This window comes from Microcebus murinus, chromosome 5, assembly GCF_040939455.1.
Source record: "Microcebus murinus isolate Inina chromosome 5, M.murinus_Inina_mat1.0, whole genome shotgun sequence".
NCBI lineage: Eukaryota > Metazoa > Chordata > Mammalia > Primates > Cheirogaleidae > Microcebus > Microcebus murinus.
Genome location: NC_134108.1, coordinates 94,054,999 through 94,077,212, shown reverse-complemented (window position 1 = coordinate 94,077,212; position 22,214 = coordinate 94,054,999). Strand labels below are relative to the sequence as shown.

At 41.1% G+C, this 22,214-nt stretch overlaps 1 protein-coding gene across 1 annotated transcript in view; it reads right to left on the bottom strand.

Annotated features, from left to right (window-relative positions):
• Positions 1–22,214, bottom strand: part of PKHD1 (PKHD1 ciliary IPT domain containing fibrocystin/polyductin) — a 424,797-nt gene that overhangs the window by 184,786 nt on the left and 217,797 nt on the right. The window contains exons 49-52 of the mRNA XM_076003302.1: positions 20,167–20,344; positions 18,199–18,394; positions 6,214–6,279; positions 246–374 (exon numbers count right to left, since the gene is read on the bottom strand). Of these exons, the coding sequence (XP_075859417.1) occupies positions 246–374; positions 6,214–6,279; positions 18,199–18,394; positions 20,167–20,344 (569 nt within the window). The remainder of the gene's footprint in view (positions 1–245; positions 375–6,213; positions 6,280–18,198; positions 18,395–20,166; positions 20,345–22,214) is intronic.

Below are 22,214 nucleotides of genomic sequence, written 5' to 3'. Positions count from 1 at the left end.
TTCAGCATGATGATTAATCATCCCACTTTTAATGAAGGTAGGCTGGGCCATTTTTTTCTGGATTTCACTGGGCTGTGAAATGCCTCTCCGACATTAACCCATAAGAGAGAGCTGTAAACATTAAGTGCCTATTTATTTTCATAATCTTGACTGTGTTGTACAAGATAAATGAAACATCACCCCCAATCAGATTTGGCCTTGGTTTAGTCTGTCTGTGATTTATCTCACGGGCGGTTTTTACTCACTGGGTAAAATCAGGACGTCATCCCCAGGGCCTGGAATGGTGTGGTTGTGTCCTCCCCAGCCCTCTTCCACACCCTGCCATGTTTCTGGGAGGGACCATTTTAAAGCTGATCCAGGTGCAGAGGTAGAAACTACAAAATAAAAGAATATAGCAAAGGTAATTATCAAAATCTAAGTCACAATTTTGATAATGTCCAAATTCTATGCTTATTTTAGGATGCTGGTGATATTTTCACCTCCCCAAATAGCTGCCTTTTAATATTTTATAAACTTCTAAAAGAACATTTATCAGCTAAAAAGCAAGTAATTGGTCCATTCTTACTTAGATTACCTACACTTCTGGAAAAAACACATTGCACTCTTGTTACTAAACATTTCTGTTTCACCTTATTATAAATATTACATATGCTTATCATGAAATATTTTGTAAATGCAAATAAATATAAAAAAAAGTAATTACCTATAATCTTACCACTTTTCAATAATTGCCATTAACCTTTTATTTGTGTTTTCTTCCAGAATTTCTCAGTATTTTTACATGATTGAGATGATATCATATCAAGTTCTTATTTCAGGTCTTATTTTGCTTAACTTAGCCATTTTTCCTATGCATTTTGTAATATCATTAAAACTTATAAACATTGTTTTAGTGGCTGCATATCACATAAAAATCCACAATTCACTTAGTCTATAATGTCTGGGACGTAGGCTCTTTCCACTTTCTGTTTAGTTGTAAATAATGTGGTGTTAATTATCTCTATGCAAATCTACCAATAATCCTGATTATTTTCTTCAAATAGATTCCTCAATGGGATGACTGAGTCAAAGGGCATGATCTTCCCACAGCTCTTAATGAATATTAAAGTCATGGTAATAATCTCGAGACTTCTCAGGGCAGTAGCTTACTCACAGATCATGCATTCCAACTGGTTTTTATTGGAATTTATGATCAAATGGCATTTTCTTTTCAACCATTCTACTGGTATCTTCATCAGGGAATTGAAACCTGAATCTTGTAATTTCCAGTGGGGACCATTGAGTAGCACACCATGCCTAACACCACACTAAACTATATCCACTTGTTCTCTTCTGGGATGTGATCACTGGTGCAGAGTCCAAAGGGCAGAGAGATTGCCTCAAAAGGGTAGGATGAAAAGGTCCCTCTTTTGATGGGAGAGTGGGGATCTATCTCATCCATCACTTGCTAATTTCACAAGCATGACTTGTGAGCACCTCCTTTATTAGAACTGCCTAAAAGAGTAGGGCTACAAAAAGGAATAAAATGCCACTCATGCCACCAAGAAGCCAATAGTGTCATGTCAGTGAATATTGGGAGGATAAAAAAAAAAAAAAACCATACACAGGCACTGAGGGGAGTTCTCTTTGATGGCACCTGACCCAGAAAGGAAGCAAGACCTTGCTGGGAGAAGCTTCCAGAAAGTGGTAGTCTCTGAGTTGCATTTTAAATGCCTAGAAGTAATACAAGTAAAGAGGAGGTTGGAATGAGGGTATGGCAAGGGGCTTGCACTACAGACAAAGGATGACTATGAGCAGAGACAAAAAATGGGAGATCAAGTTGAGGAACAATAAGAAGTTTGGTGTTGCCGAACCACAGAGCCAGAAGATGGTAAATGACAAGGCTGGAGAACTTACCCGAGGCCAGTGTGTGAAGGGTAAGAAAGGTGCAGGGGCTAAGGATTTCCATCCCATTAAGACAGAAGTTGATGAATTCGGTTTGGGCCATATAGCATTTAGGGTATCTCTGAGGTCTCCAGGTGGAGACAGAGAGCAAGCAGTGGATGAATATCAGTCTGGAGGATGGAAAAGAGCTCTGAGCTGGAGACATGGATTTTGGCGACATCTCCCTAGAGGTTGCGTTTGGAACTCTGAGGATGGTTGTAATAGCTCCAGGGGATTACAAGGTGAAAAGAGAAAATGCCTGATGTCAGAACCATGGGAAACACTCCATTATTTTTTCTGCCAGACCCAATTCCTCAGTAGTCATGGTTTAATGAGAGCCCCAGGACAATTTAAGAGTATATAGATTGTGGTCAAGGAGAAATCTTCGGTAATTTAATTAGCACAAAATATAACACACACTATGGGAATATGGATGTTTTTGAACAAGTCTCACTGAAAAAGAGACTTTATAAATCTTTTATAAACACCAACACTATAATAGCTTTCCGAGTTTTCTCCCAATCTTGCCTCCTTTCTAACATTTTATTTTAAATATTCAGGTGGGCATAGGGTAGGGGCTTTTGTTGGGGTGGCCCTTAACTAGTACCACCAACATCCAGACAGGATGTTTCTAATGCCTCATTTCTAGTTGTGTTGCAAACAGGCAATGGCTAAGTCCTTTTAAACCCCTTGCCACACCTCAGAAACCTGTAGTTACTTCAATTTTGTGTCACAGATGACACAAACAAACATCCTTCACTTTTATCACCTTCACTCTTACTTACAGGAGCGTAGAAACTGTCTTTAATTGAACAAATTAGACCTTAAGGTAGCTAGCTATTCTAGTGAAGGGATGCTCTTATGCACAAATTTGATCATTATATACTATTCTGCCTTGAGATAAGAATACCTAAGGGGGAAGGAAACATGTTTCAGTCTCCTGTTAGAGCTATTATATTTCTATACAGTTAATATCAGGCTTTTATGCAAGTATTATTGACAATGAAATTTGGGGAGAGAAAAAGAAGCCTACAAAAGTTAAAGAAGTCAGAGATATATAGGGAGAGTAAGAAGAGAGGAATGTCTTGGAATTCTAATAAATTTCCAGAGGGCATAAGTGATCTTATTAATAGGAGAGTTCTGGCAAGAGAGGGAACTAGAAGGGACTATTGAATTTGGCAATAAGAACATGGGAAATTAAGATGAGAGTGGATCCGGTAGAGTGGCTAAGGTGAAAACTACATACGGTGGATTGATAATGCATAGGAGGTGAGGAAGGGAAGATGTTGAGTCAGATCATCCAAAAAACTTATTGAGGAATGGACAGCTTACAGATTTGATATCCTTTGATCTGTCTTCTGAATCTTTAGGTAAATTAGACTTATTCTGAAACCAGAGCCCATGAATTTTGGTCTGGACCAACATTTGTGACGAAGCTCACCCCACTTCCCTGTACAAATCTGCCATTTGACAGCAGCCAAAATTTGAAGTGGCCTCTAACTTGGTACAGGAGCCCGATATTGCCCTCTACACCTTTACTCTTCGCCCACCTCAGCCTTTTCTGGCTGTGCATTAGGAGAAGGCCAGTTTTTTGAGAAGTCTGCAGGAGAGATATCAGCTAAAGGAGGAGTCTGTATTCACATTTTGTTTTGTTTTGTTTTTAATGGGGAGGCACTGAACAGAGAAACCCAGTAAAGAAGAAAGGGTTAACTGCATGAGACCTAGAGTTGTTCACTGATGGGGTAAAGTTCAGAAGATGCTGGAAGGGATGGGCTGACTTTAAACAAGACAAGGGCTGCCTGCTTCTCGGAGGCCAGAAGAAAGGACATAAACTTAGGTCCGTGGGAAGATTCAGGAAGAGAACACCTGCTGATCTGGCTGTTCTCATATGACTGTGGACAATATTTGTAATTAGCCCCCGCTGAAAAGACAACACGGTTGAGTTGCTGGCTCTTCAGAAATATTTTTATCTTCCCCAAAGTTAAAAGAGGAATTGTTTCACCCGTTCTCCCTTCTCCTGTCTTTTATAAAGTGCCATGAACATTGAGAGGAAACCAATAAAGTCACAATGCTGGAAGAGCATAAAATGCCTGCTCCAGCGTCTTCATAATCCTGGATACCACCTTGATCCAAATTAGCATAAATTCTCACCCCAAACCCAATGCAACAACCTATACCACAACCACCTCCTCTGCCTCCTCCCAACATTGGTGCACTTCTACCCTAATTTCTGCTGCCTCTGAAGTTTCCTGTCTATATTGTCCCCACAATGACCAGCACAATCTTATATATGCAATAAATAGGCCCTCAGTTAACTGAGTGGACTGAGAGGCTGTCTGCAGCAGCATATCAACATGTTTTATCTGTGCTACATCCTCACATTGAATCTTTGAATGGGTTAACACACAAATAGAATTCCATTAATCGTTTCATTCTTGTTCTGGCAAAGACTCTTTGATATTGCAATAATTTTTGCTGCTTTCCATAGAGCTCTTCATTAAACAAAATACACTCCCATGTTTAAATTTTGGCAGTAGCACATATAGGCCATACCATGGGCATCAGGCAATGTCTTGGAATCATACTTGCAATTTCTTCCTGATCAATGATGTTGTATTAATTCTGTAACTCCTTGTGTTTTGGGATAATTTTCTGTCCCAAACCATATAAGCTAGGAAAACTCGTTATAGATTTTAATACACTCACAAATTAATACATGCCCACAAAGCTAATTTAAGCATGCTAGAGGCCACATGGTACAGCAGAAAGAACACTGGATTGAGTTGGGACACTTGAGTTCTTATCTCAACCACTGACTAATGATGTAACTACTGATAATGACTGATCTGACTATGTTTAATCTCTAGCCTTCCACGTCCCCACTGGTAAAATGCCCGTTTGTAAAATGAAGATAACTTGTAGGTTCTTTCCTTTGTTAAAATTCTACAACTCCATGAAGTATTAGCTTTTCATTTACTCAGCAGATTGCAATTGACAGGCCAAGTGAAACATCTCCCCGTTAAATTGACCCCTTCTGAAAAGCGCTGGATGCCGGTCACCATACAGTTCTTCCAAAAAGCAGAAATCTTCATGCTCAGCGCTGAGCGACATGCCACCCTGACTACAGCAGGTGGAACCAGGCATGGCCACTCAGGTTTAGTCCCGTATCCTCAGGGAGGGCCTGGCATAAGAACTTCCCTGGCAGGTATGTGCTCTGCCAAACAGGGACTAACCCAACCAATCAAATCTCTTTTGGGAGAATTTGAACACATAACTTTCAGAAAGGAAAGAATTATAATTTTCCTTGGTAATGGTCATTTTAAAGAAAACTAATTGATTATTTAGTCATTGGATTGACATTCCCAAGGGACCTAAGACCCAAAACCATTCTATCTTGCTCATCAGGGTGTCCACCACACGTCACATGAGAGGCATTCAACAAAGTGTTTTGAGCCACCTAAAGGAAAAGAGAGATTCAAGACAGGGGACATGAAGAACAAAATTCTACGGCAGCTCACACACCATTATGAAAACAATCTTGAATCACATTCTTCCCAGTCCAACAAGCATGGAGTAGTAACCACCAGTATTTCTAATTTGTAGATTTAGTGCAGCACTCTTATCTCCTTTATTTATTAATTTAAATGAAGGAATTAGATCATTTTCTGATTTGCATGGGCTCTGCTCTGACAGAACACAAAAATGCCACTGAAAATCAAAGGAAAACTCTGCCTTTGAAAAGATTTATTCCCTCCTGCAAATGTATAGCTAAATCGACTCAGGATAAACAAAAACAAACAATGTAATACACTAGGAGGTGCTTATGAGACAGTTAGTCTTTGAGAATTTGGCTTTTTTGAGTTAGATTTCACAGAACCATCTGACTTTGGGTGAGGGTTTGTTTACCCAGATTTCCTGAAATTACCAGGAACAATTAAAGTTTTTAGAGATACCCTGAATTTTTCTTTCCATTTGGAGGGGGCCTAATGGCCCATCTGCAGAGCTGGAGTCCTGCATGCACATATGGTCCATAATTTATAAAATGTGCTTATTTACATGTTTCAATTCTTACTTTCCATTGTTTTGAAAAATAAATGCATCCTTATATCTTTCTTTGACATGCAGATACATATTTAGTTGCAGAGGCAACACAATAGAGAGTTTTCAAGCATAAAAGCATTAGGACAGATACCTGCGTGTTCATTGACAATATTCCAAGGAGGAGTTTGTAGGACTACAGGAGGACATTCTGCTGTACTGGGAATTTTTATTTAGTGTTTTAATACTTACCTGAAATAGTTGGAGACACACCTTCCGTCACTTGGAGAATTACTTGAACTTGGCCTTCACCTGAAACTGAATACAAAATGCCACAACGTGGGTATGCAGCAAAGATCATCTTCATTATAAAGATATTCGCAAGTAAAAAAAAAAAATGAATTCATGCTAAATTCTCCCTGACCTAACTAAATTTTCAAAATAAAAAAAAAAAATGAAGTCCTTGTTAGTTAATCTAACAATTGATTTCCAACATTTGATTTTGATTGCTTTTATTTGATTAAACTTAATTGTAGCGAGGTCTCCAAGAGAATTGGCACACAAAATGATTAAGAAAAATAAAACAAGAAAACCTTTAGCCATATGTTCTTTGGAGGCCAATGGTGTCCAGCAGGGCATACCTCATATCCTGTTTCCTCTCTATCATTTTGTAGGCTCAGCTTTTAGAATTCATGTGTTTTTCACCAATAGAGTTCAGATCATCCATGAAATGTATTTGCTTTACCTTTATCCAAACAAATTGTCCTTTTAATGAAGGCTTTTCCCCACCCCCCATTCTCTTCTCATCTTCCAAACCAACTGAGCACATTTAAAAGGCCTGGGGTTCATTAATTTTAAGTGTTCAATAAATTAGTGGAAATAATCAAAAGGCCTGATTCTTTCTGATAATGACAATTTGATGTCAGTATAAACCAGTAGATTAAGCTGGGAACATATGCTCCTTTGCCAAGAGAGGCTGCTATAATTAAATAGTGAATGCATCTACAAGGTGCTCTCACGCCTGATTAATTAGTAATCAGGTGCGCGAACTCCATTTTTCGGTCACACCTTGTCTCTTATTGGTTAATTACCTTTCTGCCTTATCATATGCAACGTGAGCCAGCACCTCCTACCACTGGACGACCCAATGCTATTGAAGGCTGCAGCCTCAGGGCCTCAGCCAAACTCCTGCTCTCCACTTTTGTTTTCCTGGGACCCTAAAACCTTTCCTCCATCACAGATGAAATAGACCGAGGATCATTCTTTCTAATTACAAAACATAAGCTTCAGAACATTACCAAGAAAATGATCCCCAAAGAGATCCATGATGAGACCTCTCCAACTCTTCTATTCTTATGTGGGTCATTTCTTATTTAAAATATATTTCAATTATGAAAAGCATGAGTCTGTGGCTTTCTCCTTACACTGTCACATCTTGAGACCAGGTACAATGGCAACATGCTCTTGACATGGTCTGCTTTTATCACCACTTCCAAAACTTTTCTTAAATTGTTCCTTTATCCTATAGCTTATTCCACTCATCCTTCTAACTTAATAATGAAGCCACCAGTCTCATTCCTTTTCTTTATATAAGGTGCAACTCATCCACTTCTGTTCACATCAATCTATGCATTCTGTAAAGTTGAAAAGCACTGCTAAGTCCATACTGTGGTATTTATCCCAAACTTGTTCTCAATTTAGTAAAGATTTTGTTGTCAATTTAGTAAATATTTATTGAGCATCAACTATTAATTTAGTATTCCCTTGATAGTCAATGTTGTCTTCAAATTTTCAAGGGAGGGACTTTTCTCATATACCTTATGACACCAGGTATTGCTAGAAATGTACAGACTTCATTTTCAGGGACCAGTTTAGAAATCTTAAGTTGACAATGCTCTACTCTAGGTACCTAGTACTTAACTGGCAATTTACACATTCTGCCATTCTCTTAGAGTTAGAAAATAACCCCCTTCAAGGAACCAAAAGGCAAAATAATTTGAAAAGTTAGGCTTCCATGGAAAGAAAAGGAAGAGAGAATATGGAGAAGATGGCTTATGCAACCTAGTAAAAGCCTGTTATAATAGAATGCCCTTCTACAGGACAAAGGAATTAAATGGTGCAATAGAATCAAACTCTAAGAAAGGTTAACTTAGAAAAAATGCCAGGAAACATTTGGACAGGGAAATCAGTTCATTTAAAGACGTTACAAAAATCATCCCTATGGTTTCCAAGTTGTGTGTAGATTTCAGTACATCTGTGCCTTCTTCTTTAAGACAGAGCCACTGAGGTAAGAAAAGTAGTAATAGTTACAAGTCAAGAGTCTTTTTCAAAGACACTCCAGTCATTTTACGATGATTCAATTAACCCAAAATAGGAATAATTTATAGCTATAAGAGGAATGATTGGGAGGGAGGAAGAATGGAAAAAATTATTTTTCCCCCACTGGATAAATGAGAAAAATTTGAAGTAGAGGGAAAACATTCACTGTGTCCAAAATCCTTTAAGTGAAAAGAGATACCATAAGTATAAATGCATTGCAGTTACCATTGTGATGATTATCCCTAAGACTGAAAAGACCTACCTTCAACCTATCTGCCTCTCATGAGAGGCTGTTCCACTCGCCCTTTCATTCCATTCACCCCTTACTCAGGAACTGTTCTCGGCAAACCAAGGCTTTCTGCCTCAGTGCTCTGTTGTGTCTGTAGCTCTTTCCACAATAGTACACTGATGGCCTCTGGACAGAGTGGCCACTGATTTCCTTGAGCATCTCCACATGTACAAATGACCTCCACCCCCAGAAGAACCCCTTCCCAAAAGAGACATTGGAAAACTAAACAGTATATTGAAAATCTATTGCTCGCTTTATTAAAGTTGAGCATGTGAATGCCATTCAGAGAAGATACATAGTTTCAGTACCAGAGGAGACAGAGAAAAGTTCACAAAAGTACAATGTACAAAGAGTCTGGTTTCTAATATCACCTCTGCATGTCCCCCTGGTGGCTGGTTCTGAGCATGTGGGTAAGGGTCAGGGGGCTATTTCTTCCCAAACATCATTTCTAGGTCATGAAACACAACAGAGATGGTGGAAAGAATGTGGGTGTGCTACAGCCCAACAGCCTGGATCTGAATCTTAACTCTTCTAGTTCCTACATATGGGTAACTCATGAGTTATTCACCATTTCTGCACCTCATTCACTTCATCCAAAAATGGGAATAATCATACCATCTATCTCATTAGGTATTATTGAGAAGAAAAGATAGGATAATCCAGCACAGTGCCTGCCACACAATGAATAATAAATGTTAGCCATTAGCAATACTGTCATTACAGCGTGATCATTATTCTAGGCGCCAGTTAACAAAGCTCAAAAAAATATACTTTTATTCTCTTTACTCTTTTTACAGCTGCACCTAATCAGGGTGAGCTGTCGTATTACAGAGCTGTAAGCAACTTAACCAGATCTGCTAAAGTTTGTTAAGTGTTTTGACTCTATCAAAGACTGGAAATGTGAAGTGTCATTTCCAATTTGAATAAATACAAAGAGGGATGAAAATCATTTGAGAATGAAGATATTGACTTGGGAAGAGTTTAAAAGCCTTCCACAAGCTGTGATATTGTACATATGTTTTCTCAGTGCTTGTGATTTCTGATTTTGTATTTGTAATACGAGCATGGCTAATCTTCCTTGTTTATAAACAGAGCCCCATCGCGGTTGATCCTTCCCAGATTGTAAGGAGATCTGATCCTCAAAAAGAAAAAAAAAAAAAAAACTTCTTTGGGTCAATTATTGCCAAGTTATTCTGATGAGTGCTATATGATCCAAGCTTGCTATAAACACAGACATCTAAGAGGAAGAGAAAAATGTGCTAAGAAAATGATTCCTGGTAAGAGGAAAGCGAATTGCTAAACTAGATGTGATACTAGCACCTACCAAAGTAATGGGTTGTGCCTGATAAATTGTGTCCTCACTAGGGCACTAAGGAAGAGAAAAATTAATTTATTCTCTCCCTAAGGAAGTCTAATTACGCTCTCTTAAAATTTTAGAGGGAGAAATAAGTACCTAACTATTTTTAAAGGGAGGGAAAAAAACCACATGGCATCTTAGTAGATTTTAGACTCCTTCCCTATTTCACTCTTCCATTCACATTCTCGTTCTCACTTTGTCATTTCAATTTACGCACATATTAGAACCTCTCATTCAGGCCACATTTATCTAGTGTGAGTCAGCCACTGACTACCCAAGGAGAGAACAGAAAGCAGCAACTATAACTGGTGCCTGAGAATTTCATGTCACCCTACCCTGACTCGTGGCTTCCCTTTCTGTCTCTGTCTGCTCTGGACCCAGACTCCAGCTTTGTCTTCCTGAGCCAGCTGTGAGATCTGGTCTCTCTGCAGTTTCACCTTAGCTCACCCTGTCTGCTACCCCCACATCTTCTCCACATACCCGCATATGCCTGCCGTTTCTCCTGTCCTGCTCGGTCAACTTGACTCCATTCCCCATAAGTGACATCTTCTGCTCAGCCACAGAGAAGGCTTCCTTGTCAACTGGTCCCTGGGCGGCTGAAGCCTGATTCACAGGACCATGCTCCTGTCTGATTCCAGCCTCACAGACACCACCATGGAAGCCACCTTGGCCCTCATAACACATGATCTTCCAAAGTCCTTCATGGAAATATTCTATGAACATCCTATGACCACCTTGGACTTTTTTTTATTATCCCAGTCACATGCATTCATGGAACAGTGTAATTGTTTTAAGCATCAAAGAACTTGATCAAGATGCGGACAGCTATATCTACATTAGCCATAGTCATGAGAACTAGCTCAATTAGCCCTTCTTAATTAACCCAGAGAACAATAACAATTGTTATTCTGACTCAGAGCAATGTGTGCCACACTTCTGCAGAAGTACCTGTCATTTCCTGGGCCCTGCCACAGACCTGCAGAGCCAGCACCTCCAGGGAGGGTCCCGGAAACAAACATTCCAGTGGTTTGCCCATGCGGCAAGTTTTAAAAACCCTGATTTAAAGAATTACACAACTTCTCTTATACTATACTCTCAAAAACGTGGTTTGTTCTCAGGAGCAGGTGTTCTTAAGAAAGTGAACACAGAGACCCAGATGGAAAAGATCCTCGTGTTCACAGTTCTTACTTCTTACCAATTACACCAAAAACTTGCACACTGCATCATATTCCCAAAATATAAAATGTGCAGGGAGAATTTCAGTGGCATGAAAAGTTTCATTTTACTGGCTATGAATTGTAATATATTCTAGGAAAAAAAACAACTAATCTATGAAACCATGAATGTATGGATATTATTGCTTAAGTAGAGGTTAGGTTTTAAAAATAAGACAGTATAGGAATAGACTTCATAAAAATATTAAGTAAATAATAGCACAAGAGGCATAAGGATGTGACAAAATTATGAAAATGGCACTAAAATATCTCAAGTTTGTGAAGCACAGGGTATACTAATAAGTATAGGTTTTTCTTGTAAATACAAGAAAACAAGTTGGTTTACAATGGTAAATATATAAGCTTAGATTTTAAAATAAAAAAGAGGGAGAGAGGGGGTAATAAACTAGAAAAAAAGCACTTAATCTAGAGTCAGAAAAGCTGATTTTTAATACTGGTTGCACCATCTATGACCCGCAAGAACTAAGGTTAGCCACTCAGCACTGCTAAGAATTAGCTCCCCAACCTATGCGATTCCTAAAAATAACATATTTGATTATGACTTCTTTTTAAGTTTCCTTCACCTCTTTCCTTCCTTCGTCCCTTCCTTCCTTCTTTCCCTCACTCTTTCTTTCCTTTTTTTCCTTCCCTTCTTTCCTTTTCCTTTTGGAGAAGTTGTTTCTAACCAAGAGGCAAAATCCCTTTTCCCATTCCCAGTTTCTGTTCCATTATCTACATTTTTGCCATAAAGGTTAGTGCATTTTCCTCAAGTCAGTCCTCTACATCTCCTGTAAAAATCCTTGGGGATCTTTGGGGAATGAGTTTTCTATAAGAATGTAAATTAATTTATTAACTAGAATGCTATAGATTGCCTTAGAGGGCCTCAGCATGGAAATGGCTGCAGAGTTGCAAAATGATTACGATTCTGCTCTGCCTCCAAAATCCTCCCCAGGAGCTCTGGGGAGCCTGCTGAGTTCTCTCTCCTCCTTCCATCCTTCTCTGGGAATCGCATAAAGTCTTCTAGAACAGCGGAGGAGCCTAAGCATGTAGGATCAGAAGCCCAGCCTCAAACTCAGAAAAGCATTCCTTATTTTCAGGATCCCACCAATGAACAGCATCTTTTCAGACCCATCTGCCTGACGGGACGTTGAGCTCTTCAAGGCAACTTGGTGCACACAATAAAGTCCATCTGTCTCTCCATCCTCAGTCCTCTTGCCCTCGTGGACCATGGCCCTGGCTGCTCTCCAAACAGCCTGCCTTTATTATTTGGGGAGGGGGAACACGTTCGGACACACGTGTTGGCCAGCCTGGCTAGGTGTGGCTTTTTCCGGTCAGATCAGAAGAAGGTGGTGCGGCAGGAGTCTCTGAGCCTCGCAGGTGGACCTTCTCAGCTGCCACCTCACACAATGTCTCAGCTCGGCTGCATTTCTGCCGCACCAGTGGGGGCTGTGTGAACTCAGGAGGGCAACTGTGAATGGCGCAGCATCTGATATGAATTTATCACCGGCTGCTGGGTCGGGGGGAGAGCGGTTAGGGCAGGGGAAGGGGCTGTGAGTGTTTAATGCACCCTGCCACAACCCAACAGTTTGCCCTAAAAGAGCCTTTTACCGATATAAAGGGACGGGGTCAAAAGTAAGTTGACCCCTGACAGAATGTACAATTATTAGAAGGAGGCTGTGTACGAGCAGCTGCTGGAACCCCACTGGCTCCGCGTCGGGGCTTCCAAGAGTCAGAATATGAATAATCAACTCAAGATTGTTTTCTCCACCCCCTTGTCCCTCCCCCCCCCCCCAGCTACCTCCCCTCAACCTCCCCCTCCTGTTTTGGGCAAGTCCTATTCTGTTTCTACAGGAAGAAGCATGGCCCTCCCTAGCAGCTGCAATAATTGTGTTCCCATTGTGATGAGGACCTCCTCCTGGCCACCCCCCTACAAGTGGCCATTGTGAGTGGAGAGCCGGTGATTACACGCTCCCCCTGGTGCTCTGGGGGACCCAGCTGCCTAAGTGCTGACACACGAGCATGCGGAGGGCCGGGGAGGGGGCTGGTGGAGGTGGGGGCAAGAGGTGGGGGAGCCCACGTCTGTGAGATGGGACTGCGACATACCAGACCCTTTGCATAAGTCAAGCCCAGAACAAATGAGGCTTTATCGGGCCCCAGTGATGAGGGGTCTCATCTCCCTTTGAAGTGGAGCTGAGCATGGGCCTAGCAGCTTTTCCTGCTTTGGACCAAGCAAACATCCTCCTTTTGATATGCTACATGCTCATTATCTCTGCCCCATTTAATGATTTTTGATTGAAGGGTGGCGGCTGGGATGCTGAGAGGATCGTTAGAGAGGCTCCACGCAGCCAAGCCCATAAGAAAGGCTCTCCTTGTGCCTGGGCCTAAATTCGGAATTTCTTAACAGTGTGCCGCTTGTTCTTAGAGGCAGATAAGGGCTGAGCGTGAAATTCTTAATTAAGCAATAAATAGAGAGTGGGGTGTCAGCAGATGTAGCCAGTAGCCATGGCAACGGGAATCACATGGGCAAGAGAGCCGAGACTCCATGTAGGCCTCGGGCCTGGGCCTGACTGACAGCTGAAGAATCCTACAAAGCTTGTAAACCAGATTAATTAGCTGACTAATTATTTCATAGCGTTAATGTAACTAAAAAATAAAAATAGTTCACCATGAACTGAAACATCCCTGGAAAAAACAGCAGGGAAAGAGGCAGTGGGAAACTCGCTCTGCAAAGCAGAGACAGAAGCAGCCAGTGAATCAAATCGCAGGAACGGAATACAGGCTTGCTAGGTTTTTTTTTTCCTCCCGACTTTGCAAGTATAAAACAACACTTGTCCTACAGCCATACTCATTCCCAAGCATGGCACTGAAGTCAAAGTTGGGAATGGCCATTCGTAATAGTTTATCACATCAAACATTGTTCCTAACACAAACTACAGCACACAAGTCCTTTACCTGTGGTCTGTTTTGTAAGTAACTCCTTGAGCAAAATTCTCAGGGGGCTTTAGAAAGGCAACCTGAACCAATCTCCCTAAAAGATATTTTTCAATGAGCAGCATTATCTTACTCTGTGGGTAACAATTGCTAAAGCGGTACTGGATTTCAATCATGGGAACAATATTTCACCTGTGTCATATTATTGTGGATCTCAGTTATCTCTAAGAATCTAGTAAAAGAAGGTAGAAGGAGACCCTTTCAGAAAGGTTATGACACATACACTGAATTCAAGACATATTATATTGTTAATTTTCTGTGCAGAAAGGAAAATTCTAGTGAAATAGTCTATTGAAAAATTTTTTTAGTAAAGTAATACGGCATGCTAAATCACACTTTAATATGTTTGGGTATTTTGGACCACAATTTCAAGAGACAAGTAAATATTCTTAACCTGATTGTATAAAGGAAGCCACTGAGGCATGGAGCAATTATAACGCCATGCCCCAGGTAAAACAGCCAGCCAGCCACTGATTAAAACCCTAAGCCCCAAGCTCTAGCCATGAGCTTTCAAAAAGAAAACCTGCACTCCATAAAGATGTTTGCTGAACGAAGACAAAACTTGTCTTGGTGGAGAAGAAAAATGCAAGGGTCAAAACATATTATATACGTGTAGGATTTTTTTCTTTGTCACTGGAGATCGGTGAGAAGTTTGCTCCCCCAACATTCCCTAGCACCCGCTCCCCTCCACCCACCCTTTTTGGTCACAGTGATCCATGATTATTTAGTGGGCAGCACACTCTAGTGGAGAGACCCACAGCCAGGAGCCAGAATGCCTGGGTTCTGGTCTTTTCCATTCCTCAGCTGGGGCTAAGATGAGTCATGTATCTTCAATCACACACGAAGCAGCCAAATGGAGGAAATGAAGATAATTGTGATTTTTTAAGAACTTCCTATCCTGGGGGATGTGGTAAGGTTGCAAACAAACAAGACAAAAGATGGTCCACTTAGAAGTGGTCAACCAGTGAAGGAAAGGCAGCCAATTGCCAGTGAAGCAGCGCTCGGAATGAAATGCCAGCCAAGGAAAGGAGCCGCGCCCCCCTGCAAACCTGACCTGGAAGTCTGCGGACCTGAAAGAGGTCAAGCAGCTTCCCTACAGTAAAATGAAACTTCCATTTACACAGCTCTCCCCATGTTTTTTCATCCCGGGAATATGCCAACATAAACTATGAGGTCTTGACATATATTTTATGTAAATTATCCCAGCATGGTCCTATATACAGTCAAGTGGTCTAAAAAAAAAAAAAAAAAAAAAAGTTGAAAGTAACAATCTAATCAATATGTAAAGTGCATGGAACACAACAGGAACCCTACAGACTGGGGTCTTAATGGGGTGCCAGTTACCACGACTACCTCACTGCCATCATGGCATTGGGAGATGAAGGCAGGTCTACAGAAAACATGGTAGTCTAATCACCACCTTCCTATAGATCTTGTAAACTTTACAGAGAGGATATCCAAAATTATAACCAAATCTGCATGACCTAGCGTGGCAGCATGGGTCACCACCATGGAGGAGCATCACAAGCCTCAGGACTTCCTGAGTCCTCATCTCCTCACTGTGTCAGCCCAGGAATGGGAACAGAAGTGCTTCTAGCCACTTGTCTACCCCATACACTCCGAGGATAAAGGAGGCACCAATGTCCGTAAAAGCTGCTACTGGGAATTGTCTTCAAGGAGCAAGGGTCTCCGAGTTTGTTACACATTCGACAAACCCTCTGTGACTCCCTGGTATTTCTTCCCCCAACTCATATTTGAAGGTAGAGATAGTAGGATATTTTGGTACAGAGAATTTTTAAAAATTAATAAAGGCAATCTATCTCATAAAATGTTTTATATTGAAATTCATCTACATCATATACATGTACACATGCACATACAGATGTGCAAATCTACACATAAGTATAGATGCCCACACACACAGCTACTTACACAAATGTGCATATACTGTATGCAGTATACTTACATAGATGTGCATATACTGCATATAATGTGCATATATATATATACATACAGTTATATATATATAGTACCATAGTATAACTTGCTATTAATTGAATTACTAGTGCTAGCAAAGAGGAAGAAAATCTATAGCTGCATGAGTTGATTTTTTTTTCTTTGTGCCATACATTTTTTATTACATTTGGTTTATGTGGATATTAAAATTAGCTTACAGTTCATGAACAAAATCTGACCAATGGACAAGACAGGATCTTCAGAAACATGCCAAGCAATAGCAAGAGAACAATTCAAATTAAAATTTTGTTCCAGAATACATGTCAAGGGAATAGCTATAAAGTGAATGGCAACTGCTTGCTCTTACTATGGCTGTATTCAGCTCTAGTGGTAAAACAATCTCAGGGATCTCTGTCCATCCTGAGTTTTTATAGTTTTAGGTTACATTTATGGGTGGATCCAATAAGAAATAAAATTTGAATGGTGCAAATAAATTCAGTGCAAATAAAATATATAATTCATTTGGTAAAGACTTAAAAATATACCAGGGAAGAACCAGACTCTACTCTCTGAAACTATCAAAATGTCACAGTTCATGGCTCACCTGTAGATCAGACTGAGTTGACATACAGTTAGACACAAGTGAGAGAGAGAGAGACAAGGAACTCAGAACCATTGCCCAGCCCTCTAAGTCCTCAGGGCCATGTTTTGTTTGTGGCAGGGGCTGGGACTTGCTATACTGATAAGGTCCCCTGAATCTGACCAGTATCTATTGAGAGCAATTTATAATAAAATTGTCTTTCTAGATACCCACTTTGCCAAATTCCATTCTCTGTACGCACCATTGTAAGAAGTGGTCTCCCAGTGAGCTGAGGTTAGTACAGGTGGACACCATGGAGCTCAGAGTGACCACAGACAGAGTGATCTTTTCCATTCCCTGTGCTCAGTGTGACAGGGTATGGAAAAGGAATACAAGGTAAGCTCCAGGGGGTCAAAAGAAAAGAAATGGATGGTCCTGACTCTCACACTGCGATTCTGTAAAACATGCACAGTAAGAAGGTCCTCTGTTACTCTGCAATTGTGTAAGGGTTCCTGGTCCTATAAAATGATGTTCTTAGGTCCTTTGTCCTTACATTAATCTTGACACAAAATAGACAGAGCCAACCCCTCAGCCCTCAGATCAGCCGTCCATATTACCCCTTTTTCCAGACCTCTGGTTCCCTTCCAAGGTTTCCCTTCTCACCTCCCACACAAACTTCAGTCTCAATTCAGCCGCTGTCTGTATCTGTCACACCTAGTACACTCTGCTGTCTGTCCCTTATATCTGTGGCCATAATCAGCCATCTGTCTTTACATGTGCAATTGTTCACTACAAATACAACACTACAAAATGAATTAAAAATATTAATAGCCACTAGTGTTTACTAAGCACTTGCTGTGGGTTAAGCATCAAGAGTTCTGCATGTTGTCCTTTATTGAATTTCCTGTCTTTTGAGGAAGGCCCTCTGGTTCTCCAGCTCTCTGCAGGAGAAGGCTGAGACTCAGAGAGGAAGAGCAACTGCTCCGTGTGCTCTTACTGGTGGGTGCTGCCGCTGGGCTCCAAGCCCAGGCAGTCTGACTGCAGAGCACACTCACTTACCCATAGCACACAGCGGTCCCCTTCAGTCCCTAGCACTTCCCAGCACAAGTGCCTGGAATTCAAGAGCAAATGGTGTCCAGGCATGGTGGCTCACGCCTGTAATCCTAGCACTCTGGGAGGCCGAGGCGGGAGGATCGCTCAAGGTCAGGAGTTCCAAACCAGCCTGAGCAAGAGCGAGACCCCGTTTCTACTAAAAACAGAAAGAAATTAATTGGCCAACTAAAATATATATATACAAAAAATTAGCTAGGCATGGTGGCACATGCCTGTAGTCCAAGCTACTCAGGAGGCTGAGGCAGGAGGATCGCCTGAGCCCAGGAGTTTGAGGTTGCTGTGAGGTAGGCTGATGCCATGGCACTCTAGCCAGGGCAACAGAGTGAGACTCTGTCTCAAAAACAAACAAAAAAAACCCCCAGCAAATGGTGGTTTCTGATTATGTGCCCTCAAAACAGCGGTCCCATTGGATACTTACCCAGATAGGTGAGTTGCCTCAACTGGTGATCGAAGAACCAGTCACAGCCTTGGTTCTGTCCAGGTGAGGGAAGGAATGGAAGAGACAGGCCCACGTGACTCCCGCATCTTATGAGGACGTCGGGGGCAGGGGGCAGGTCTGTGTGCACCAGCAGGAGGGAGCTCCCGGGAGCAAAGTTGTCAAATGTAGCCGAGTACTTGGAGTGAGAGAAAAAGCACAAATGTTTTCACTTAATAAGGAAGCCCCCCCCCTCCCCGACCAAAACAACTACGGAGAGTGCAGGTGGAGTAGTTGAGAAATAGGACAGAGTCCAGACCCCAGACTGTACTTTTCTTGTGGGAAACGGCCCTGCTTAAATCCACTCCATGATGAATTCATAACTAGAGCTACAAAACCATAGCCTGTGAAGACTGAAAGATGCCACAAGATTCTTGTTATTTAACAACTTCAATTAACAGAGGAGGAAACCAAGGTCCTGACAAGTGAATCGACTTGTCTCAGATCAAACAGCTGGAAGAGACGGGGCTGGGTCTAGAACTCTTTTCTTGTTTTTCCCACAACTTAAAGAGGCAGGCAACCATGGGATTGTCATCCATTTATAACAGTAACAGCTAGCACTGTTGGAGCATTAACTACACAATCAGGCACTGTTCATCAGAGTCATGCAGTCCTCAAAAGACCCCCTGGGATTGTTACTCTTATTGCCCCATTTTACAGTTGAGTAAACTGAGGCAGGCAGAGAGGCTCAGTAACTTGTCTATATCACAAAGCAGGGGAGTGCCGAGCCAGGACATAAACCAAGGTGTCCACCTCCAGAGTCACATCCTACTGCCTTCACGGCATGAAGATTCCCCAGAATGTTCTCATGGGATTCTCAAGCAGAGGAAATAGAGATGTGGTGAGGAGACCAAAAGTGACTCTGCTCTGAATTCCTCATAACTGTGGCACACCTAAAGCGGCTTCCATCTCCCTAAGATCTGCTCTCATGACTGCTGGGGAGATGTGCATGATGCAACAGGAAGAAAGAAATGTGTGAAAAGGAAGAAAACAAGCTGGAGGAAATCCACTAGATTGCTTTTTTAAACAGAAAATGCACTCACTTTCTGCATAGCCATTTCTATCTTCACTCTCCCTAACCATTTGCCTACTTTAACCCAACCCAGCCTGGGGACTGAGACCTCTAGTTGCATGTTAATCATTGACCACAAGGTGGCAGTATGCAATGTATAAATGCCTCGGTAAGACATTTTTCTCTGGCTACAAACACTTTTCTCTGGCTTAAGTTGGTTTTTGGCCTGTGATTTTTTTTTTAAGTGCAATTCTATAGAATGCTTAGAAGTTATTTTTTATCGTATGAATAGATTTTAAATTTCAGGCAAAACTATCCTGCATTCAAGATAACATTTAAACAGATTTTTACATTTTCAAGTTAAAAAAAAGCAACCAAGTCTTATATTCAGGTTATATTCAACTGGCCAAAATACCACTGCAGTTTTCTTTCTTTCTTTTTTTTTTTTTTTTTTTTTTTTTGAGACAGATTCTCACTTTTGTTGCCCAGGCTAGAGTGAGTGCCGTGGCATCAGCCTAGCTCACAGCAACCTCAAACTCCTGGGCTTAAGCAATCATTTTGCTTCAGCCTCCTGAATAGCTGGGACTACAGGCATGTGCCACCATGCCCAGCTAATATTTTCTATATATTTTTAGTTGACCAATTAATTTATTTTTATTTTTTGTAGGGACGGGGTCTCACTCTTGCTCAGGCTGGTCTCAAACTCCTGACCTTGAGTGATCCTCCCGCCTCAGCCTCCCAGAGTGCTAGGATTACAGGCATGAGCCACTGTGCCCGGCCACTGCAGTTTTCTTTATCAGCATCAGAGTATGCTAAGACTTGCAACCTATTATTTCACACAAGGAAAGAGAAGAACCCCTGGGTATGGAACACAGGGATGAATGGATTCCCGGGGTTACCTGCAGAGATGTGTTGATCCAGGGGGTCTCAAATCGCAATGAGTAGGTCTCTTGGTCCAAGAGCAAGGCCATCCAGCCATGAGGGTTAGACAAGGTATCACGGACATAATTGACAGTGGTTGTCTTATTTCTGCTGTCAGTCAGGGTTAAATCATAAGGAATGTCAGGAGCATTAGCTCTAGGGTGATTTTAAGAGAAAAAAAAAAATGAGTTCCAAGGTTATTTACATTCTTTTTCCATTAATTACCATCATCTTTTTCTTCTCTCCATGTGTCTTAGGCCCTCTTGGTCTGTGTGCCTATGGAGGATTCACCAGTCGCTACATGGGCCAAAACAGCCCCATGGGAAGTTCCCTTTGGATTGATTGTTCATTACACTACACTGGCATGCGCACTGTGAACTAGAGGAAGTACAATAACACTCAGATCTTAGGCCACTAATAGATGACATGTTACTGTGTTCCTATGGTCCAGGACCATGTACTATCATTTTAACAAAGAAATGTCTGGGGCCAGAAATTTGCTATAGACCAGGTTTATCAACATCAGGAAACATGTTATTATTGGTAATTAGCTATTCCTATGGGGTACAATGACTGAGACCTTAAACCCGACATGCCTAGGCTCTCAGATGCCCTGCTCCAACTGCCCAGCAAGAGTGGCTTCAATAGCCTTCCCTTGAATGGAGAGATAACCTGGCTCCTCTTCTTCGGGCTTGCATAATGCCCAGGGCTCACTGCTAGTACAGTAGCTCTGTGTTCTTAAGAGCATAGATTGTAAGATCTTTAAGTTTAGAGGTGTTTTCTCCTTCCTGTTGGTAACCTCTCCCCTGGCACAGGGCCCTGCACACAATGGCACTCAAGTCATGTGTGTTATATGAATGAAGAACGTATGGATGAAATCTTCCTAAAGCAGCCAGTGTCATCATTTTCCTAATTTATACAAAGGGTTTGTAGAAGAACTGAATTTTGCCAAATGTGGAAACTAAGACAGACTATGGCAAAAGTAATATGTGAATATAACAAGATAAAACTAGAAATCTGTGATCCAAGATCCCCCAAAATTATTCTATACAGCCCATTCCAAAAAGTGATTTTTAAGACTTCATTAGAACATAAATAGATTTAGCCAAATGCTAAGACCCTAAAAGAGAGTCAAAGTGGACCTAAAAGAAATAAAGAAAAAGTCAAAAAAAAAATCAATACACATTATGACTGTCCTTCCTCCTCTGGTTTAGTTTTCATGAGAATCTTTAACTGTGGCATTTTGCTGCAGGCAGATAATTAAATTCTCAAAGTAGAGGGAAATGAGACGAAGGAGGATGTTGGGTTTTCACAATGAGGTAGGGCATAAGTATATGTAAAGCCAATTCATAAGCCAATGGCATATTATGAAAAGGAGAATTTTTCAATGTTGCATGCTCGGGCACTGGAGTCGAATGGGTATAAATTGGAAATCTAGATCAGCACTTAAGTAGGGATGTGGACTTGGGTATATTACAGACCCTGTTTAAGCTTTAAGCTCCTCTCTTTTTAAAATAGAGGAAACAATAGTACACACCACATATAGCTACTGTGAAACTTACAGAGATAATCTCCCCAAAGCACTCAGTAGCCATTATTAAGCTCAACAACATCTACTTATATCTCATCTAAGAAAGAACCTCAGACATGCCAGATTTACCATTCTGCATGACTTATTTAATGTCTAGAGGGCTATCCAGGATATTTTGTCAACTAAAAACATTCCCCAAACCTTCCATGGAACAGATCATTGACCCTGGCAACATAGCACTTGATATATATTTCTTGCAAAATTAAATGTGTTTGTTTCATCCATTAATTAATAAAATGAAAGAGATGAAAAATGCTGAAGGCATGTGGGGATAAATGCCTACTATTTCCCCAGATTTCCCTATGCAGCATTAGTTGAACCTTTAGAAATCTTGGGGAAGGAGGAAATTTCTTCTTCTCTTCAGGCTTGAGATACTTAGGATTTGGCTTTGTTGTTTGTTTGTTTCCCATCAGGATTTAAACCGGAACTAATGAG